Source organism: Tachysurus vachellii, chromosome 17 (assembly GCF_030014155.1).
Source record: "Tachysurus vachellii isolate PV-2020 chromosome 17, HZAU_Pvac_v1, whole genome shotgun sequence".
In the NCBI taxonomy this organism is placed as follows: Eukaryota; Metazoa; Chordata; class Actinopteri; order Siluriformes; family Bagridae; genus Tachysurus; species Tachysurus vachellii.
Genome location: NC_083476.1, coordinates 14,026,242 through 14,044,532, shown reverse-complemented (window position 1 = coordinate 14,044,532; position 18,291 = coordinate 14,026,242). Strand labels below are relative to the sequence as shown.

At 36.5% G+C, this 18,291-nt stretch overlaps 2 protein-coding genes across 2 annotated transcripts; both read right to left on the bottom strand.

Annotated features, from left to right (window-relative positions):
* Positions 1 to 8,527: 8,527 nt before the first annotated feature.
* LOC132859856 (uncharacterized) lies at positions 8,528 to 12,719 on the bottom strand. The gene is made up of 2 exons (XM_060890824.1): positions 12,469 to 12,719; positions 8,528 to 9,260 (listed from the first exon to the last, which is right to left on the bottom strand). The coding sequence occupies exon 2, from the start codon at positions 9,245 to 9,247 to the stop codon at positions 8,612 to 8,614; it is 636 nt and encodes a 211-aa protein (XP_060746807.1). The 5' UTR covers positions 9,248 to 9,260; positions 12,469 to 12,719; the 3' UTR covers positions 8,528 to 8,611.
* A 1,590-nt stretch (positions 12,720 to 14,309) lies between these two features.
* Positions 14,310 to 17,062, bottom strand: LOC132860008 (thy-1 membrane glycoprotein-like). Its single transcript, XM_060891037.1, has 4 exons — positions 16,926 to 17,062; positions 16,684 to 16,723; positions 15,854 to 16,216; positions 14,310 to 14,557 (listed from the first exon to the last, which is right to left on the bottom strand). The coding sequence occupies exons 1-4, from the start codon at positions 16,944 to 16,946 to the stop codon at positions 14,451 to 14,453; spliced, it is 531 nt and encodes a 176-aa protein (XP_060747020.1). The 5' UTR covers positions 16,947 to 17,062; the 3' UTR covers positions 14,310 to 14,450.
* Between the last annotated feature and the right edge of the window lie 1,229 nt (positions 17,063 to 18,291).

Below are 18,291 nucleotides of genomic sequence, written 5' to 3'. Positions count from 1 at the left end.
ACTGTAAAAATTCCAGGTCTAAAAATGTCTGTAATTAATAAAGAACTGAAAGCATCTTCAATTTTTATTCTATTACTTTTTGAATTTTAAACATTTGTGATGTTTCAATAAACATGTTTTAATAGCCCTTGATTGTTGTACTTAATGACACATTTATTATTAAAATATACTAAAAAATTCCAGTAATACCACACAAGTCAAAATTAAGTCAAAATTTAGGGAAAAAAAAATGAAATGATGCCAATAAACATCTGTCATAAAGCCAGATCTGATAACAAGATAAAGAAAATTATATATTCCTGTAATTTCACTTTCATTTACACCAAGATGTTAGCAGCAGATCCTTTAAGTCCTGTAAGTTGCGAGGTGGAGCCTCAATGGATCAGTCTTGTCAATCCGACACATTTCAAAGATGCTCGACTGGCTTAAGATCTATATTTAGCCTTTACTTCCCATGCACATCAGTGAGCCTTGGGCTATCATTACCCTTTTACTAGTTCACCAGTTGTCCTTCCTCTGACCTCTTTTGGTAGGTACCAACCACTGCATTCTGGGAACAGCCTATAAGTCCTAATGTTTTGGAGGCGCTCTGATCCGGTTGTCTGTCAATGAGAATTTGGACCTTGTCAAAGTCACTAAGATCCTTGTCCATTTTTCTTGCTTCCATCACATCAGTTTTTTTCAGTTCTGTTCACTTACTACTTAATATATCCCAGTTCTTTACAGGTTGTGAGATAATCAGTGTTATTTGATACAAACTGTACAGTCAGTGAATTTTATGTTATAACAGATCAGAATATGTGTAACAGTAAGATTCATGTAATCTCAGACTGTATGATCAGAAATAAGAAAGCTGTTTGACTATGAAGCATAAATAACATGTAAAGTGAAGCTTTTGCTTATTATTTAAGCAGTCAGATATTAGGATCCAGCCCGGACTTTGGCCATGTGCGTTTGTTTATGTTCTGTGTTCACGTGTCTGCCCTGCCCTTGTCTCTTCCTCCCTGCCTCTGCACACCTGTTCCTTGTGGTAATTGTCATTTGTATTTAGCCGTGCTGCATTGCCTATGGCGGCGAGGAATCCTTGTTGTCTTTGGTGTCGTCTCTTGTCTTCTTGTGTGTCGTCTTTTATCACGTTGGTTGTCTTGTCTGTGTTCCAGTTTTGTGTGTTTTATTTAATAAAACCAGTTTATTTTTACGCTATCCTGCATTTGGGTCTCTTTTTATCCCCGCCTTGCTGACAGAAGGATTCCGCCAAACTCAGACCCAGAAGGATAACTTCAGCCTGGACCGGCTCTGTGGGAGTTTTTTCTCTGAACTGTTCTCTTTGCCCTGTTTTTTTTCACTGGACTTTTGTTATTTTTCTTTTGGGTTTTGTGTGACATCGATCCGCTTTTTTTCTGGTGAGGGACGTCGCTCCACTTCTGGTTTCCCTTGGAGGATGCCGCCTCACTTCTTGCTGGCGGAGGATGTCACCAGCCCGGTTTTACATAGTTTTTTTTCGGTGCCCTGCGACATTGCATTGCACCTGTTCTGGTGGGGGACGTCGCTTCACTTTCAGGTTTCCCGTGGAGGGCGCCGCCTCACTTCCTGTCCTCGGGGGGTGTTGCAGGCCTGTATTTTGCCCTAGGGATATTTTTGTTTATTTTTTGTTCCGTGGTGGACGATTTTTCCCGCCCTCCCCCATTTTCTGGTTTTCTGGACTTGAGTCTGGCCACGGTGTGTCGGGGGTTGTGCTCGGCTGTGGACGTCGCTGTGCCCTTCTGCTTGGCTGTGGACTTCAATCTGCCATTCTTCTCGGCTGTGGATGTCGCTCGGCCTTTCTGCTCTGCTGTGGACATCGCTCTGCCCTTCTGCTCGTCTGTGGCCGTCGTTCTGCCCTTCTGCTCGGTTGTGGCCGTCGCTCGGCCCTTCTACTCGTCTGTGGCCGTCGCTCTGCCCTTCTGCTCGGCTGTGGCCATCGCTCGGCCCTTCTGCTCGCTGTGGACTTCGCTCGGCCCTCTCTGGCTGTGCTGCCGTGTGCCTTGCTCCCCCCCACCTGCCTCGCCCTGTGCCTTGCTCCCCCCACCTGCCTCGCCATGTGCCTTGCTCCCACCTCCTGCCTCACCATGTGCCTCGCTCTCCCCTCCTTGATCTCGCTGGGATTGTGGTCCCCTCAGATGTGATTTGATACGGGATTAATGCATCGGGAGCCACGCCTCGAGGGTACTGTCAGGATCCAACCCGGACTTTGGCCATGTGTGTTTGTTTATGTTCTGTGTTCACGTGTCTGCCCTGCCCTTGTCTCTTTCTCCCCGCCTCTGCACACCTGTTCCTTGTGGTAATTGTCATGTGTATTTAGCCGTGCCTATTTAATCCTTGTCGTCTTTGGTGTTGTCTCTTGTCGTCTTGTTTGTCATTTTTTGTCATGTTGGTTGTCTTGTCCGTGTTCCAGTTTTGTGTGTTTTATTTAATAAAACCAGTTTACTTTTACGCTATCCTGCATTTGGGTATCATTTTTTCCCTGCCTCCCTTACAGTCAGAGCTCTTCAGATCAAAAGGAAATAGCCAAAAATAAGAACAACAACAACAATTCTATGACTGCTAAAATGTTTTAGAATTTCCTGACTATCAGGTTTTCTGTCATAGAAAATCAACACTGTCTAAGTTTCAGGTCTAAAAAAGACTGTAATTAATAAAGCACTGAAAAAAGTACTTTTTTCCCTTTCTTTTTGGATTTTAACTCGGATTTTATGTGATTTTATGATAAAATACTTGTGGTCTTGGGACTTGTGTAAGTGTGATTTCTGTGGGTGTATTATGATTGTTAGTAATCTTGAAAAGTTTTCCACAAAAGGCCACAAGTGCCATTATGCTGGAATTCCCCTGGCTTCAGAAACACAATCTGATTATACGACTGTTTTTCACCCTGAGTTTTTGCCTGCCTTGCCTGATTATTTTGTCAAGCGTATTAAAGAGTTTATTATTTACATCTGTGTCCTGCATTTGAGTCCTCCTTTCCGGCCCACCCTGACAGACTGCTAAAATGTTCTCAAATTTCCTGACTGTAAATAATAAAAAACTGGAAAAAAGTACCCTTTTTCTTCTTTCTTTTTGGATTTTATCTCAGTTTTTATGTGATTTCATGATAAAATACTTGTGGTCTTGGGGCTTGTGTAAGTGAGATAAGACTATAATAAATGCCTTAGCTTTGTATTTCTGTGGGTGTATTATAATTGCTACTAATCTTGAAAAGTTTAAGTCTTCTACTTCTAATCTTGTTCCACAAGACCTTGAATGGTGTGCTGTGGTGTTTGTCACCTAGACATTAGCATCAGATACTTTAAGATGTGTCGTGGGCCTCCATGGTTCAGAATTTATCCAGCACATTCCACAGATGTTTGTTGTTAATAATGACTTAAGTCCAATTTTTATAGGAAACCAAAAAGTTCACTTTCGTTTCCTCAGCCTGTGGCATTTGTAGGCGTGATACACGATTAAACAAACAAGTGTGACCAAGCTTTTTGTTAAACAGGGTGTGTATGGTGCAGTTGCACAGAATATAGCAGAAAGATAGCAGAAATACAGAAAGATAGCGTAAATGGTGAATTTCCATCAAAAGGAATGAAAAAATGTATCAGTAATTTAGAGCAATATGTACATGTTTGCTTTAATTATCAACTCAATATGTAGGAATATGAGGAACATAATCTGGACAACATGGCAGTGAACCTGAGGTTTATTGTTACAGAAATATTCACAAAATCAAAAATTATCAAATTATTTGTGTTAAACAACAATGTATTTGTCATGTTCATCATTTTATTATTAAGATTCATAGATTATGTAGCATGTCTGACATAAATCCCTGTGAACTAGCTGTTGCTCTATAAAAACATATATGAACAAAAACAGAAGTAACTTATGGTTTGTATTTATATTGACTTGAAAGAAATTAAAGTGAAAGAAAGAAATTTATCATTTACCGTATTTTAAATAAGAGAAGCTTAGGCCAAACATATCGTGTTTATATCTTGAAAGAAAGCTTGAGGTTCAGTTACACTGAATGAGGTTCAGGTCAGAGCTCTTCAGATCAAAAGGGAAATATGTATTTTTCCACCAGTCCACCAGATGGGTATGATTAGGCATTGTCTTACTTTCAGAAAATCATTCATTCATTCATCTTCTACCACTTATCCGAACTACCTCGGGTCACGGGGAGCCTGTGCCTATCTCAGGCGTCATTGGGCATCAAGGCAGGATACACCCTGGACGGAGTGCCAACCCATCGCAGGGCACACACACTCTCATTCACTCACACAATCACACACTATGGACAATTTTCCAGAGATGCCAATCAACCTACCATGCATGTCTTTGGACCGGGGGAGGAAACCGGAGTACCCGGAGGAAACCCCCGAGGCACGGGGAGAACATGTAAACTCCACACACACAAGTCAGAGGCGGGAATCGAACCCCCAACACTGGAGGTGTGAGGCGAACGTGCTAACCACTAAGCCACCGTTCCCCCCTTCAGAAAACCATGGTTGTCTGAAATTAGAGACAGAGAGATAGAGAGAGCAAGAGAGAGAGGGAGAGGGAGAGAGAGTATGATTTACAACACAACCTAACCCAGTGATACAGTCATAATACAAGACCTGACACCTAGACTAATCCCTGACACACCTCATACAGATGCACAACTTCTGTAATACTAAACCATGTTTGGGTGCAATTTTAAGTGCAATTATTCATTGGACAAGAAGAAAGTCTTTTGGCCTGATTTACAAAAAATCAAGACAAAATTATTATTATTATTATTATTATTATTATTATTATTATTATTATTATTATTATTATTATTGTGTAATTTGACAAGAGTTCTTGTATTTAGTAGCATAAAGATAAAGTTACATTCCTGCCACCAGCACACAGCACTGTAAAATTTGTGTAGAAAGGAAACAGGAAATTCAGTGAGAGATAAAAACCAGGACACTCCTCTTCATGTTTCTTTTAGCGACCAACTCTTACAACGATCTCAAGCAGACCAGACATTCCTTTACAGCGGTGAGATAATGATCATTTTGATTCCTTATACACTTAACACTTTTTACAGCATTGTTTCACTAAATGATACATCATGTGTTACAGTTACAGTACAATGACTACTTAGCAACATCTCTCCTTATAAATATTTGCATCTCATGTCTTTGTTCTTTGGCTTCTTGTATTTCAACCTATAGTCAGAATTACTCTAATTACTCATACAAAGAAATACAAAGACACTCATTTTAATTTGTTATCATTTCTATAGTATTTTCACAGGGACTTGTATTGAAAATGCTATAAATAATAGAGGACAAATAATAAATGGATTAAAAGTTGTGCTTTTATTGAGCAAAGAAAACTGTATAATCAGTGATGTAATGTTATCGGTAAGCAGACTTTTATTGTACATTTATGAAAAGAGTCTTCGGTATTAACTTCGGCCACCAGCAAACAGCACTGTAAAATTTGTGTAAAAAGGAAATAATGTCAATGTCATCAACAACAATTTTTATCCTGCAAAGTTTAATACTCTATCAATCCATTTTAAATGTAATTTCTGTTTAAGTCAGCCACCTGCAAACACCACTGATAATAACAATGTTATTTCTGTAGTATTATTATATTAATGAAATATTATTAATGTAATACATTTAAATTATATTTTGCAGATATTTAAAATCGGTGAGTGTTGGATAATACTGTACTACTGTACAACAAATGTCAAACCAAAAGTTGTGTGGACATAAAGATATCTGTATTGTTTCCATCTTAGAACGAGCTCAGTCACACTAGACGTGTTGTTCACAAGGTAAGCAATGAACAAATAACTTTCTTGTCTATTTTACAGTGACTACATAGAAATTTCTTCCTTTTTTATAGGTAACTACAGAGTAATATCATGTTTGTAATTCATTGTTAACTTAATAACCTTGAAATGAATTAACTACACATATTTTACTATGTTGTCATTTATTTTATAAGATCTAAATATTCATCATGTTTCTTGAATTGTACTTTCACTAAAACATGTAAGGTCTATTTACATATTGACTTTATTAATAACTACTCTACTGTTTTTATGTACAGACTACCATAACTCCTCATCATACATATTTAACATACAGTTTTAATCCTGCCAACCTGTAATATCTGTCCTACCGTAAATCTGTACAGAAATCTGTCTCAACCTGTAAATAACTTGGAGAGTTATATATATATGTATATTTATTCTTTCTTATTTGTGGTATATTTAAATTTTTTGTGCATTTTTAGTTTTGTGAACTGTCAAGTTGTTGTTACTCTGGTGTTGTGGCTGTTGTGACAACAAATTTTGCTTTGGTTCCCATTTAATTTAAATAAGCTTAAGTTTCTTCTTCTCTAGTTGCAGTGATCTGAATATAGCTCTGTAAACATCATCATGTGGGTTGAAGATGATTTGGGCCCAGGAGTTCCCTGTCTTGAAAGCTCATCAGTACCTAATAATGGGACCCTGTACAGAATGTATCATGGTACCTCTCGTCAGGCTGCTGAAAAAATAATGAAAACCGGCTTTAAACAGTCTGCAGACGGCATGTTAGGGCGTGGTGTGTACCTCAGCCGGGATCTTAATAAGGCCAGTAGATACCCTTTGGAGCTACCTGAGCACCAGAGAGTTGTTATAAGGGTGAGAGTCAATGTTGGGAGAGTGATTAAAATTGATTATCAAGGTCACCCACTGCAGAAAACCTGGCACAATCATGGCTACGACACTGCTTGGTGTCCTCCTAGATGTGGCATGGTCCGAAGCGGTCTGGAAGAAGATTGTGTTTGGGATCCAAGACGTATCGAAATTATCAATGTCATTTGTCCAAGATGAACAGCAGGAGCATTCTATGACTTTTAAATTGGTATGAAAATTATACAGTTGTAGAGAAATTGTCACTGTACACTGTACACCAATAAAAGAACTGAACGTTTACACGTTGTTTAATTTATCGTTGTGAACCTTGTCCACTTTATTAGAAATGCCAGTATCCAATCGGTCAATCACATTGGCAGCAATGTAAGAGCTTGAGTTATTGTTTATATCAAACACTACATGTGATCAAACTGTGAATTGTGAATATTAACTGAAGCGCTTGACCTGCTTTTCAGGATTTTATGCATTGTGCTGCTGCCATGATTGATTAGATAACTACATAATTGTTAATGTGTTCCTAATAAAGTGGACATTGAGTATTTGTTGATAACTAAGATCAGAAGTGTGAAAGCCATGAAAGTAAAGACCATTCACAACCCATTATTCCAACTGTTAAGATAAAATGATAGCCCTTCTTATATTTACTTTAGTATAGATACTGGATGCAGCAGAAGTTGTAAAGTTTACAGAGAAACAAGAAGATTGGACAAATGTTTCTAAAGCTTTAGGAGCTGAAACCAATGGACACACACACACACACACACACACACACACATTATCTTTTCTTCCTTTTCTTTAGTCTGTGTCTTGCATGATTTGGTATTGCTGTTGTTTTTCGCTGCTTCGTTTCCTGTGGAAAGAATTCAGCAATGGGTCTGACTCATATTTATCTTCGTCCAGTCATGCTGTGGATTCATGAAAACTGAAACTAAAAACTATACATATATTGTTTGATAATCTCACAGAATACCCGGCCAATTCTGAATCCTGGCCAATATACCCAGTATAAAACTGCACATTTCGATGTGTTTAGCACAAATAAAACTACAGCAGTTTGTTTCATGTTTATGTTCATATTTTGTAGATCACATTCAAACTGCATTCGGAAAGAAAGCAGATTCACTTTTACTTCGCTGTAGGGATTATTTCTCAATAACAGGAAATGTTTTATAACAGCAAGCAGTTGCTCCGTCACTAGTCTCTTTATACTCTCTCTCTCTGTAACTCTCTAAATGTTACAGAGAAAACATTGTCCTGACTTGTACAAATCAAAGACAGTAAAGACTCCATCCATAAATGTTACACAAATGCCATCTTTGTTTCAGAAAAACAAAGTTTGTTTTTTTAGAGCTGCTTATATAAAAAAGAATGAACCCTTTCTGAACTTAGTTCTCAACTGAACAGTGAGAAACTGAAAGAGGTAAAGAGCATTTTGTATATGTGTCTTTGTGTGTATGAAACGAAGGGTACTGAATCTAAAAAATAAAAAACATTCAGAGATTTTAATTATATCATGTACTTTAATGTTCACCTAATATCACATTCACATCAATGTCACAGCCATACTGTAATTTATAACATGTACAAACCACTTAACTTGTTTTAAGAGCTATTTGTTTTCTCGCTTCATGTTTCATTCGAATATTTCAAATTGCATGTATTGTATTGTATAATTTGTGAACAATTAAACAGTGAGCAAACTAAGAGTGGCAAGAAAAAACAATGGCAAGAAAAACCCCAGAAAAAGATTTAGATGTGAAATAAAGCAAGATCCTGTACTAGTAATTATGAATTACTTGCAAGTCATTGTATAGTGATATCGGTACAGATTATCACACAAAACAGTACACAGTAGGATAAGGAAACAGTGATTAGTGAATCACAGAGGAAAAAGTGGGTGACTAATCACTTTTTTAAGCAAACATGCTTTCTCATGAAAGCACAAATAGCTGTCTTACAGACCCAGCACTTCTCTACAATGTGTGTGTCCTGTGTCTGCATTCCACAGCTCTTGCAAAGTGTCCCCTCTGACCCATTTGCCTCTTGTCCTGGTCCGTTTCCTTGCTGCTTTATAAGACTCTCCAAAGAATTTTTCATGGCAGCATCCCCACAGTGCGCTATAGCTACGACTGTGATTCGCTTCGGGTCCCACACACAGTCTTCCTCAAGGCCCAACACAGAGGCGGGAAGCCAGGCTGTGTCATATCCTTGCTGATGCCATGTGGTCTGCAGATGCATGCACTGGTTGTCAATCCTCTTCACCTTGCCCACTCTCACCCGCAGCTTGAAAACTACTCTGTCATTAGAAGCACAAAAGGCTGGGTAGCTCATGGCTTTCTTAATGTCCCTGCTGCAGTAGACACCTGCTCCCAGTGTTCCTCCAGAGGAAGGCTTGAATCCGTTAGTTATTATAGTCTGGGCATTGCTTTTGTGTGTCCCGTGGAACATGGTGTAGCCATGGCTTTTTCTGGGGGTCTGACCTGGTTGGAGCTCCTTAAAGGTTTCGCAGCAGGCCTCCCATCCACTGAATGTGATCGGCATTGTTATGCTGTTCCTTCAGAATATGAGGACAAGCAAGTTTAAATACTTTACATGACTGTAAATATTGTCAATTGGAATTGTAGCTTTTATATATATGAAATTTAGCACAAAATGACAAAAAAGAAAAAAAAACAAGAAATTGTGAAAATGGAGGCCTGGGCAAACCCCCACTGTGGGAAGAGAATGGTGTCAAGGGACCAAGCTGGTAATAAGTAAGTAGCTACAATAGTGTGTGGTCAAAGGGACAATAAACTGTTCAGTTTTGCTCTAAAATGGATACTAAGGTTTTGCACAAACTTGTGGAGACACCTGGGGTCTCATTTATAAAACTGTGCATAGGATCCCTGCTAAAAGTTTATGTACGCCCAAAAGCCAAAAATGGCGTACGCCAAAAAATATTCTGATTTATAAAACCGCGCATACACACACCTCTAAGCAATGTTCCCTTTATAAATCACAGATCACCCGCAGATGTGCGTACGTGAACCAGCCTCATATCCCGCCCTGTACACGCCCATTTTTAACCATAAATAGTCAATGCAAATCACTGCGCGGGCACGAGAGCGGACCTCGTTATAATGATTTAAAATGGGTTAAGGAGCCAGCGTCTCAGGGGGTAGCCACTGTCACCTGCAGGTTATAATTATATTAAAAGCAACATTGTTATAATTATATTAAAAACAAAATTGTTACAGTTTCTACTTTTTAATATTGTTAAACTCACCAAGAAGCCAGCCATCATGTACTGCATTTAGTCTGTTCCCTACACTGTTATGTGTCAAGATAAAGGAATCATGTGTTGAACCAGGCGAGCGTGCCACAATGTTTGTGAGGGTCATGTTGGAGTCACATATGCTTTGCACATTAATAGAATGCACATGCTTTCTATTAACATAAGCAAATTCATTTTCAGAAGGTGCCCTTATAGCAACATGAGCGCAGTCAATTGCGCCGATTACATTTGGGAAACCAGACATTGCTGCAAATTGCATTTTAATTTCGGCCTGTTCTCGCACAGTGTAGGGGAACCTGATGTATCGACTACCCATATTAAGTATACCATTCAAATCGACAGATATTATGGCACTCGGGGACGGCTGTGATATACCAGACCTATGGGGTGAAATGATAGATTCCAATAGAATTATTTCATATACAAAAAGGTCTTAGAGACAAAGTTGAGGATTACTTATAGTTTTTTTTTTTTAATATAAATAATTTTCCCACTGGAAACAGCCGGTTGCCAAGAACCCCAGAGTGGTGAGGACTTGTATTTGGACTGGGATGGCATGGTTCCGGCGTGTTGCCCTCTCTAATACTGGACCCAATTCAGCACATAGATCTAAGAGCACAGAACTAGGGAATCTATATCGGCTTATTAGCCAGTCATCATCATGGGCCAGGAAATCATCATAGTCCCTGAAAACTCGTTCTCTCCTTATTCTGCCATTGGCGTAATCCTCCAACAGTGCCAGCAGTGCCATCATGAAGCATTACATACCCGGGTCACCGGTGGATTTATATGTTTCTAGCAATTAGACTGATTGTTAACACCTTTATCAAAATCACAGAATTAATTTAAGACGAAAATGTTATAGTGAGCCTTGATGGCCAAAGACGCCTGAGATAGGCACAGGCTCCCCGTGACCCGAGAAGTTCGGATAAAGCGGTAGAAAATGAATGAATGAATGAATGAATGAATGTTTTAGTGAACACATGCTTCTTCATGACGGTTTTGTAATGAACATTGTAATAGTTAGGACCGATGATGAGTAGCGATTGTGCTTCATGACTGTATTTGCAGACTTTGACATTTTATGATATATGTACATTAAGGAGAATATTTCGTTTTTACACTGTGTTCTGCAGTTCTCTAATAAAAGGGTATTTCATGCTATTCTGTATATATATTCTATATATTCTATACATTCACATGTAGTCGCGCCATCTCCTCCTGCGCTCCCGTTCTGGACAATGTGACTGTAAGGCAGCGCTGATTATTAGTATTATTATTTTTTTTTTAATACATTTTGAATTACGTTTGGATTTTACTAGATGCAGGGCCGGCCCTGGCCAATTTGCTGCCCTAGGCAAGATTTCACCTGGTGCCCCTGGAATCACAGACAATTGTGTTCCGATCATTTTGTTCATAAACTTACACAGAAACAAACTGCACAGCTTTGTCCTGTTTTTCTTTATTTTGAAAATATTTTGGAAACACACACAAACTATATTAAAAAAAACTATATTACGGAGACCTTGCTTTCCTTGCCTTTCTTGCAGCAATAAAATATATATAATAAATATATAAATAAAATACTTCTCAGGTAATAAAATATATATACATATATATTCATTTAAAAATATATATATATATATATAAAATAATAATTTGGGCGCACGGGCGCCCCTAGTGGTGGGCGGCGCCCTTAGCATTTGCCTATTCTGCCTATGCGCAGGGCCGGCCCTGACTAGATGTATATAGCCTAAGACAATCGGCACAAACAAAACTGTTGCATTTAATCTTCATGATAATGTGGATATAACGTATGAAATGGAGTGAAAATTAAATGTCATTAATTCTTATAATCGTTCTTCCCACATGTATTTTCTACAATCTAACTTCAGTTCACGACCTCACCATCTGTGTCGCCAATTCCCTTTGTCTCCAGAATGTGCGTACGCACGTCTCAAAAGTTTGCTTAAAGGTGCGCACATTCTCCCGTCAAGTTTGTTTTTTATAGATCACAACCTTTGCGTGGGAACTGGCGTACGTACGTTTCCAGCCCCGTTTTGTGCGTACGCACGCTTTATAAATGAAACCCCTGGTCAATACAGAATCGTCTATATTTGTCTTGCACTTTTTAGACGGTCCCTTACTGACTTTTTCATATCCAACACCAGTGACTTTCGTTCCTGCAAAATTCCTGTTCATCCAGTTTTAACGTGGGAAAAATATATAAAATATATTATATTGCAGTTGATACTCTGTCCAGAATATAGAATTATACATAAACACACATCCTTTTTGATCATATAAACGTTTGTATAAGTATTTTACTTTTAGTTCTTGAGAAATAGCAGAAATGATCTAAAATTTAATATTAAATATTTACTTAGTATTTAATACAACTTCATCTTAATACGGTATTAAAATGGTGGAGATGAACAGCTGAAAACAGTAAAAAAAAAAACAGCCCAGAACAGATTAAATAGCCTACCTGATGTAGTATATGTGCAGTATTTCTTCACCCTCCAGTTAAAGCCACACTTTCACTTTCGCTTTTGATTTGGAGCTCGTGCTGTGTGTGTACTGTAGGGGTGGGTTTGTTTTTCACAGGTGTTTCTTGTATATCCTGTTAGCCTGCATGACTCTCAGTATAAAACGCATATGTTTCTGGAATCAAGCACAAAAGATTCCCTGTAGATGGTTATGACACATATCCAGATGTGTGTCTAAGTTTATTTGAAAGATACAAGCAGAAAGCAGTCAAAACAGCATACAGAGAATCATTACTGTTATAGATGAGATCAAATAAACAAATAAAACAACAGCAATAATAATAATAATAATAATAATAATAATAATAATAATAATAATAATAATAATAATAATAATAATAATAATACCAATACTACTACTACTACTACTAATATTATTATTATTATTATTATTATTATTATTATTATTATTATTATTATTATTATTATTATTATTATTATTATACAAATACTACTACCACTACTACTACTACTACTACTACTACTACTACTAATAATAATAATAATAATAATAATAATAATAATAATAATAATAATAATAACAACAACAATATTATTATTATTATTATTATTATTATTATTATTATTATTATTATTATTATTACTACTACTTCTACTACTACTAATAAAAAGCATAAGAAAAAGAGAAAGAAAAAATTGGATAACTGACTAGACACATGTCCCAAGGCCTTGGTCAAAGATTGGCCTTTGATGAGCACTGAATGGTCAATCTGAATGACGTTAAACTGAGCCACAACACTATTATTAAGTTAAATGAAGACAGTTACAGTATAAGTGTGATGGACTAAATGATAGTTCAGGATTTATTTAACTGCAACTGCTAAAATAATGCAATTTATATATACATTAACAAATACATAAACAATTTTTTTTAACAATGTGGGTTTTATGTGTTAGCACGCAAGTCTACATTTTGGAGAAATGGTGTAGGTATATGGAATAGTGATTTTTATTATTCTTTTTATTGCTGCCACAGTGTTGCATGTTGAATAGGATACTTATCCTTCTGCAAGGTGTGTGAATTTGTTTATAGCTGCATATATTGTAATCAAGACACAGTTTTTGGACTAAAATGATTGGACTATGGGTCACGTGTATGCTGCTTGAAATGAAATTCCAGCAATATAAAAGCCTTACTTTGTCCTTAAGTGGAGATAGATAAGCAGAAAAAAGAGAGAAAACATATATATATATATATATATATATATATATATATATATATATATATATATATATATATAAAATCTTTTATAGATAATCTTTTATAGACATGGGTGCTCATGGGCCCAGGATCCACTAATCGGCAGTAATAATAATAATAATAATAATAATAATAATAATAATAATAATAATAATAATAATAATAATAATAATAATAATAATTGAATTTAAACTACTTGAACTTCAGTTTGCTTTTAACATTCTGTATAACAGATATAATAATTTAAAGCTAATGCTGAGTTAGTATACATACATAAAATAAATACAAATAGCAATTTCAGAGTAAATAAATAAAATCATAAAAATAGAGAAAAGCCATTTAAATAAATGTTCATAAAGTCCATAAATGTTGTCTTACTACATGAAATGTCATGTCCTGTAACTTCAACCCAAAGGATGTTTAAATCCAGCACATAAATGCTGCTACAGATAAATTTGACCCAAACACCATTAGCAATTAGTTTTACTCAGACATACCAGGTTTTGAGCAACATGCTAAAGCATCAGATGTGACAAAAGACACCATCATAGAGGCAGCTATTGGCACTTACTTTACATATCTAAAATAGTGCTGTAAAATTACAGAGCATTATAATGATCGGCTTTCATCACTGATATGACACTGAGAAACTGACACACTGATATATTGGCAGAGGGCAGCAGAGCTTCAGAGTGATGCTTAAAGGGCCTCCAGTGTCTGAAGAATACAGAGAGGAAGCAGGAGACTCAGCAGCCAGGGGTAACTCTGAAGAAACACACAGATCGCAGAGCAGTGCTGCAGGGCATCTAGGAGATAAAAGATGGAAGACTTTATACATTATTATCTAAGATTGTTTAAATTCCCATTATAATTTACACATAAATAATATATAATAATAATAATAATTCAAATAATTGAATTATTAACACATTATTATAACTGAACTGACCGAGACACTAACAAGATTTAATTAGACAATAGTTGATCGCGCTTTAACATATTTACTTGATAATGACTTCTATTTTGGATGAATAATATGTTTATTGTTAATAATAAAAAGGCTGTAAAAAATGTCAGTTTTCTTTACTTTGTTATTTGCTGCATTGTATATCATGATTCTGATTACATGCATAAAAGTATTTGTATGTTATATTTTGTAACAGCATAAATATTTACAGTTGCTGTCCACTTTATTAGGAACACCCGTACACCTGCACTTTAATGCAGTTATATCTGTGGCATGCTTGTTTGTTGCCTGATGGGCTTTTTTAAGTATTTAAAAAACTGCTGATCTCCTAGAATTTTAATGCACAACAACAACAACAACAACAACAACAACAACAAAACACTCTTTACAACAACGGTGAGCTGACAAGCATCTCAGAATGCAAAACTCTCCTGAGGCAGATGGGCTAAATTTTCAAGATCACACTGACCAAGAACAGGAATCAGTAGAAAGATTGGAAAAACTCTCTATCTATCTATCTATCTATCTATCTATCTATCTATCTATCTATCTATCTATCTATCTATCTATCTATCTATCTATCTATCTATCTATCTATCGGTACATAAATATAGATATAGCTATATCTACAAGTGACAAATTAAAGGAAAACCTGGCTTTGCTCCTCTTGTGCACTTATAGGGAAGCATACAGTACAAAGAAATACAAAGTTTTTTGACTGATCACCTTTTCTAGGTTTCACATTTCAATTATGATGGTTACGGTCTCTTCCAGGATGACTCTGACCCCATCCACAGGTCAAGAGGGTGATTTAATGAGCTTGCAAATGATGTCAAGCGTAAGCTTGTTCTTACAGTCACCAGATCGCAAATCCAACTGAAGACAATGCTCTCTTTCACCATTAACAAAATATCCATTGAAGGAACAGATTTATAAAGACTTTTACAGAAAATTTATAGCAAAATGTGTTTAAGCTTTTCTGGAAATTTACTGTGACCCAAAACCTTATTATTACTGTACACTTCCCAAAGGTTTTCTTTTAAATTATTACCCGTCTCTATATACATTTACAGAACATACTTACAAAGAACACAAAGACACTCACAGTTTGCCACAATGTTTAGTAGTTACTTACCCACGTCAACAAACAGTCTCATGTCTTCATTTGTCACTCTGCATATGAATGTTGTGTTCTCTGTTAGGGTGAAGCTCATTATGATCAGTTTGAACCCATACGGATCCAGCTCTTCCACATAAGTGTTATGCCTGAAGCTTGAATCAGGCATCGTCCCAGAGACATTGGTGTTAACGATGACTTCTCGTCTGCCCTTGGACATGGAGAACTCGAACTCAGTGTGGTAGTTTGGTTTAGGCCGCAGCGGGCAGGTCACTCTAAGGTCATGATCTTCCTCCTGACACACAGTCATTTCTTCATCATCGTTGTCATCGTCATCTTCATCATCATCGTTATCATCAGTAAGAATAGGATTCATTAAAACTGAAAATCCAAAATCACACACACACACACACACACACACACACACACACACACACACACACACACACACACAATTTAATAGCTAAATAGCATTTTGGATTCCAGCAACAATCACAGTAGAGGTTTGTGGATCCATTTGAAACAAATTAGCATGTCATCATTTAAGTGCAAACATCTAATGTTTAAAAGTGTTTCTAGATTCACAATAAACACATAGTTTAGGATACAATCCATCCATTCATTCATCCAATTTCTGTACTGCTTATAATACACACACATACAAAAGCACATTATGAGCCCTCCATATTTTTAACAGAAGGAGTGGAGTTCACTGGTAGAAAGGAGACACATTTTGTTTTGAAACTTTTCATTGCAATTCTGTGAAAACATGAAGTATACATCCTCCTATGTTCCATAAATTATTAGACAGATTAAGGAACTTTTAAAACATTATAAGAGCCTCTTACCTGACAGAGTAACAGTCCACACAAGTAGCTTTGTTGGTAGCTGTTATTTGTTTAAAAATGACAACCATATAAGAGAACACTGGTAAGAAACAATGCAGTGTTTCAAGAGAATAAACAGTAACATCTGTAAATCTGTACCTTCATCATTATCAGCTAAAGAGCTTTATATCTATTTGACACACATCCTAGTTAGTGTGTAGGCTAATTTATTTACTGAGAGAAAACCATCTGTCATTCCAAACCTCTCCTTTCAGCAGCCTCATCTTTCCAGCTGTCTTCCTCCAAGGGCAATGAGCTCTGAATAAACAGAGAAAGGTTGTGTAGAGCTGTGTTCAGCAGCAGATCTCTGATCAGTCTGGAGGTTTCTATGCTGCAGTGCTGCATTACTCTCTCACACCCATTCTGCAGCTCTGCAGTGGACTGAACCAACCTCACCAACACGGGGGGAAGGTGTTAGATGGGAGACACAACTAGGTTTGGGGGATAGCACTATTTTCATTTCAATCCATTTTTAATAATGTTATGATTCCCACAATAAGAATTTGTATGAAAAGTTTAAAAATGATCACTATATTGAGTACCAAATGGTAAAAACAGCAAATTTACAAACAAATAAAAATAAATACTAAATGAAAGCTTTTACAGGAACAGCTAAATATAGATATGTATAAAAGTTATTTTTACTATTTTATTAGAAGAAAAGAAATTACCTCCCTTAACTTTTTTTTTGTCTTTGCTCATGTAAGAGGTGCTCAGTTCTCTGTCTTTTAAAGCTAAAAAAGATATCAATATGTTTCATATTTTCTTATACACATGAGGTTATTTGTTCTAAACCAATATCTGAACGTGGATTATTTGGGATTTTTTTTTTGTGAGATCAATTGCAACAGCACCAGCACATAGTTCACATAATAGTTCACATTTCTTTATAGCCCAATCTGTATCAGTCATGTCAGTACCAGCAGTGGTGAGAAGCTATACGTGAAATACAGCCGCAGGTGCACTGAACATAAATGAAGTGGATTATTTACTTTTCCATTCTTTTTATTTTTTACAAAAAAAAAAAAAAATGCAGAAAGGAGATAAAGTATTCATTTAATAGTAAATATTTATTTAGTATTCAATAAAATTTCATCTTAATACAGTATTAAGTATTCATTGAACTCCAAGCTCAGAGTTTTTGGTAGGTTGCAGGGCTTAAAAATCATGAATGCTCTCTGTTTTTGTGTGTGTGTGTGTGTGTGTGTGTGTGTGTGTGTGTGTGTGTGTGTGTGTGTGTGTGTGTGTGTGTGTGTGTGTGTGTGTGTGTGTGTATCATATATCTGTTAGGAAAATAGATGCACTTCAGACAAATTGCAAATGTAGGCCTTGTATTATTGCACTATAATATAAAAATCTTAAATATCCATCATCATTTGTGCACAAAATGGCTTTGCTTTTGAATGTGTCAAAGACAGATAGTGGATAAATTAATTCCACTGGTTTACTTTGAATTGTTAATTTCCCTCGTGTGATGGTAATGACAGTGGAGATCTGAGAGGAAGCATTTTGCATTTGAAAGGATTCTAAAATAAGACCTGAACATACACATAAAATTTAGACTGTAGA

Excerpts from the sequence above, each read along its gene's own strand:
- LOC132860008 (XM_060891037.1), bottom strand. The coding sequence starts at position 16,946 with ATGAGGCTGCTGAAAGGAGAG. Across the intron at positions 16,217-16,683 it reads GTGGACTGTTACTCTGTCAG|TTTTAATGAATCCTATTCTT; the intron begins GTAAGAGGCTCT and ends TTGGATTTTCAG. Across the intron at positions 14,558-15,853 it reads GAGACTGTTTGTTGACGTGG|ATGCCCTGCAGCACTGCTCT; the intron begins GTAAGTAACTAC and ends TTTATCTCCTAG.
- LOC132859856 (XM_060890824.1), bottom strand. The coding sequence starts at position 9,247 with ATGCCGATCACATTCAGTGGATGGGAGGCCTGCTGCGAAACCTTTAAG.